Below are 5,329 nucleotides of genomic sequence, written 5' to 3' on the forward strand. Positions count from 1 at the left end.
AATCTGGCATGTTTATTGATTAATATTATTATTTGTATCAATATATATGTCTGAGAATCGGCTATTATCCAAGTTTGTATGCTGTGCTATAAGTAATTCCGAAGTTACGGCCTCTTAAGTGCACAATTTTAATCACACAGTAGTGTATCGTTAACACGTAGCAACATACACTCTATGTGGTTATTTTTTATTATTTGTTTCCGTGGCACGCGCGTCTATGGCATTAAAAGTTACGTTTTACGACAAATGTTTTTTTGATTTCACTTATTTCACTTACTGTCTAACTTACATAGATTTTTTTTCACGTTTCCAACAATATATTTTCAATATAATTAAGAAAAATAATCTCATCGGATTTTAGTACGGTTAGGTTTTTGTATTAATTGATTATATTAATCCATCGTAGGTGGAATTAAGTAAAAACGACAAACTTGGTATAACTTTGATATTTTAGAGTTAAATCATACACTTACGTACAAACAGCACGTGTCCGCGATCTACCGAAGGTAGATTACCTACCTGATAATGTACTGCTGTGAACCAGAATTTTTATCCTGGGCAACAGAAAAGTTAAGATAAATTAAGAACATCACACACCGAATATTAAATAACGCATTGATCAAAGTTTGAGTCATATACAGTTTGTATATTTAACGGGTAACGAAGTGCACGGGATCAGCTTGTAATACATATAAAAAGAAAATTGTTATGAATATAAAATCAATTTTTTTTTTAATTTCCTCCAACAATCATTTATGAAGAAACCAATTATTTATTTTAACCAAGCAAAATAAATAATAATCAAAAACTTCATATACCTATATAAAAAGTTCAATATATTAGTCAAAATATTTTGATTTTAATTTTATGGTGTATAGAAAATCCTAATATAAACATTCAGTGAAAATGTTATGTATAAACGGTAATATATTTTATAGTTGAGCAACCAGGAATTTTAATTTTGACCTCCCCAATACACTAACTAGATTCCCTGAAAAAGTTAATGTAGTTGAAAATCGAAGCATATTTTCTAATAATAATAATAATATATATATTCTGGCTCATCTGAAAGTATTTCCGGACATAATATCACCATTTAATTCTTATGTACCTACAGTTTTTCCTGTCTGCCGGCATACGGAAGGTTTCTTGGAAATAAATGTAAATTAACAATTATTATTATTACAAATACTTATATTCAAAAAATCTTCCTATAAAAAAACTAGCTTATACCTTATAAGTTATCCCGGCAATCATAAACGTAAAATAAATATTAGATAATTATAACACAAATCTAAACACTAAAACACAGTAGGTACTCATCCGGTCGCGCGTCTACAATGTTTTGCCGTTGTCAACTGTTTGTGTCATGACTCCCGATAAAGTAGTAATTTTGAGAATATTATATCTAATCATTCTAATCGATCTAAATCGTACGTCCAGTTGTATTACTATGAATTAAAATTTAAATTTACAGTTGCTAATTGCTATACAGTGTAAACATCACATTAGAAATAAGTATAATATCGTATACGATATGTTGTCTATAAGCTCGACTCTATACGTCTATACCCTGTTCCAAAAGAGAAGACACCAGGCGGGCCACAGACAAAACCGGTTTTGCTACGTAAATCTGGTGTCTTCTCTTTTGGAACAGGGTATAGTGTCTATGGTCTACATAGCTTATAATAATAATAGTTAATACTATAATGTTTACTACCTGAAATTCCAACAAAATCCGTTACAAAGATTTTATAATGAGATAAACCTGACATATTGCTGTGTGCATTTACTGTGTTTTAAAGACAAAAATTACAGTAATTTAAGTATACCTCAGTGTTGAGATACGATGGACAGTGTAAAAAATAACTGTAAATATAAAAATACTAAAAATAATTGTACAATAAAGTACAAGCTTTATGTTGTGATACGACGGCATCAAACACGAGTCGGTTAAATGGTGCCTGTATTATATTGGAATAACTGATAGGACGAAATATTTTATATTTACCTTGTAGGCGACATATATACGAATTAGTGCTAAGAAGTGTTTTTGAAATTAAATTTAAAATAAATACTATTGGTCCTGATGTTCCTATTTTTAAAAAATTCCAACAAGCTTGGCCTGAAATTGACTTGAAAAAGTATGAAATTGGAATAAATGATGTAGTTGTACAATCTACAGTTGAAACAAATAAATCTAAAATTATAGACTTATTAAAAAAAAAAACAATGTAGAGATGATTACAAAGAAGTTCTAGAGTTGACTGTTATTTTTCTAGGTGAAAGCCCACCAAACGGTATATTTTTTCACTATCCTGATGCTTTTCACCATGTCAGGTGGATGTCAAAGGCAGTTTGTTCATTCAAAATATATTTGTTTCGAAAACAATTTTAACTTAATGTTCAAGAAGAAAATGCATTTCGAGATATATGTATTTTTCTAGTTACGATATACGTAGAAGCATCGTTTAGATAGGGCTGCTGCAATTGACGCACCTTATAACGACTTCATATTTTTAAAAAAAATAATCAAATACCCAGATAAAGCTATTTCTGAAACAGCTACACATACATTTTGTGGACACTTATGGTACCTTGCGCCGGAAAGTATAGCCTAATCATTTTTTGATTTTCGGGTGCCAACCGAAATTAAAATTAAAATGGTTAAAGCACTTAAATCAACCTAGAACAATGATGATACAATTAAAAAAATTGTTTTGAATAAAGAGGGTATAAAATCATTTATAAAAAAAGAATTACATGAATTTGTATCACCAGAAACAGACAACTTTTTTCAAGATTTAAAATTTCAGCTGACTTCATAGATTTCCACCTGGATAATTGGAAAGAAAAAGAAGACTATAAAAAAGGAATTAATATTTTAACAGAGTTATCAGTCATAAATTATGTTGCAGAAAGAGGTGTTAAGTTAATTCAAGAATACAATAGTATACCGACGAAAGACGAAAATCAAAAACAATTTCTATTACAAGTTGTAAATGACTATAGAACAAATTACCCTGACTGTAAAAAAAATACATTAATTCGTTCATAACTTATAGATATTTTATTTGAATGTAACGTATCTAATTTACACTTTGTATTACTCCATCGGAACACTACCTATTTATTTTTAATGACATCAATATTTAATATGTAGGTACTTGTGTAGATAAACGATTTTTTTTTTTTAAGATTAAGTTTTTCACAGAAATTAATAGATTTACGAGAAATTTTGTCGGAACGTTTTTTATAGAGAATGCCTGAATCTACAATTTAGGTTCTATACAATTTTATGCTAAATGCAATATATAATGAATTAAATCAGAATAACACTAAAACTACCCTATTTGATGAATATTCAACCCTCTTGCGGCACCTGAAAGGGGTTATTAATCATCACCAAATTTAACCCACATAACTTTCGTATGGTAATGAAAAAATTGGGTGGGTGAGAAATCAAAAATATTTATCTTTCCTTACCCCCTACTATATAAGGGCCACCCTAATGGACACTAAATGTACAGCGAAGCGGTTAGGTAACCTGATTATTCTCCAGTATTTTTATAAGGATAAAAATGATTATTTTTTAAATTAAAATCTTTTTATTTAGACATATTGTATTGAGCATTATAATGAAGAAAAACTTTTATTTTAGATATCGCATTTATATGGCTTAACTCCAGTATGTGTCCTTTTATGCCTGTTTAAAGCTCCTGATTGAGAAAACCCTTTATCTCAGGTATCTTATTTATATGGCTCATCTTCAGTGTGTGATCTTTCATGGATTAATATCAAAAACGTATATATTTAGTCATACAATTTATATTAATATTATTATTGTATTTATTCATATAAAAATCAAAAACATAGATATTTAATCCATAGTCTGAGACCTGAATAATCACTCAATTTCTTATTAGATTACAGTCTGTAGCTTATATTTGGTTATATATGGCGGATGTCTGAGGAGGGATCAATTGTTTACAATTTCTTGAATTTTAATTTTATCTACAATATCTCGAGCTGAAAACAGTACCCATAAAGAATCAAGTGTCTCGTCACTCAATGTAGTACATAAGTGACTGTAAACAAATTTTAAACGACTAAAAGAACGTTGATTGGAGGCAGATAACACCAAAGATAATAAAAGAATGGATAGGACATGCTCACGATTTAAGATATACAGGTTACTCAACGACCCTAAGTGGTGCGCTTAAATGTTGATTTCTAACAGCTGATCAACTATGTGAGAATAACTACTAGCGCTCCAATACATAATATTGTATATCTATATTGATATATTTTGTAGTACCAAGAGAAATCACTATGATGCAAAAGCGCTAACTGTTATTCTTGCTATGACAAGATCGTTAATTTTAAGCGCACCAAAATATAAGTTTCGTTGAGTAACCTGTATATCTTAAATCGTGGACATGCCTATACTCATAGATAATTACTTGCACAGATTGTAATTATCTATTAATAAAAACACTTTTTTATTTTAATATTAACATATACAATTTTATAGAACTTTACTCTTAGAGAGTTGTTGTAATTGTCCATAAACTTTAGAAGGTGGAGATCCAAGAATAAGATTACAAATAGCTCTCATAGCTACTTGTATATTTTGAAAAGATCCTAGAATGTGAATTTTTGTGTCTGCTAAAACTATTCTGGTTTTTGTAACGTTTTCAATGGTAAACTTTGTCCGTCCTCCTTTTCCGGCCAATCGTCCAATTGCACGGGACAAATGGTCTCCTTTTAATGTTTTTACGTCTTTCACCTAAATCAAAATATAACCAATATTAATATTTAAAAAAAAAACTACATAAGTTTAAACTATTATTTTTATTATTATTATTTGAAATCTTTAGCCATTACAAAATATAAAAGTACATATATGAATATCAAATTTACATTTAGTGCTTGGGATGTTACTATTTTTTTGTAACAACTACTACTCCCCAAAAAAATTGTTCGCCATCACCACTGTAAATTTTAGATTCTGAGTGGAACGATGAATGTATTGATTTTACAATGATGTGTTTTTTTATTTTTTTTGTGTCTGTGTACACGATAAGTAGTCGAAATAATGCTACGATTTTCAACTTCAGTATCTTGTTCGATCAGAAAGTGAATATCGTTGGTGCATTGGGGACGTCAAAATTTAAATTTCCCAGTGGTTTTCAAAAGCGCCGGGAAAAACAAAAGAAAAATTAATGAAAATCGGGAATTTTTACGCAAAATCTGTTTTCGAGAAAATCGATTTTGGTTTTTGGTGTAACTTTAAAACAAATGACCGTAGATACATGAAATTTTCATG

The 5,329-nt window shown here is 29.4% G+C and overlaps 1 protein-coding gene across 1 annotated transcript in view; it reads right to left on the reverse strand.

Moving 5' to 3' along the window:
* Positions 1 to 4,485: 4,485 nt before the first annotated feature.
* LOC100160516 (RNA-binding protein PNO1-like) overlaps positions 4,486 to 5,329 on the reverse strand; it is a 5,206-nt gene continuing 4,362 nt past the window's right edge. Inside the window, 1 exon segment of the mRNA NM_001161970.2 lies at positions 4,486 to 4,789. Coding sequence (NP_001155442.1) covers positions 4,529 to 4,789 — 261 coding nt within the window. The 3' untranslated portion in view covers positions 4,486 to 4,528.

This window comes from Acyrthosiphon pisum, chromosome A3 (genome assembly GCF_005508785.2).
Source record: "Acyrthosiphon pisum isolate AL4f chromosome A3, pea_aphid_22Mar2018_4r6ur, whole genome shotgun sequence".
Lineage (NCBI taxonomy): Eukaryota > Metazoa > Arthropoda > Insecta > Hemiptera > Aphididae > Acyrthosiphon > Acyrthosiphon pisum.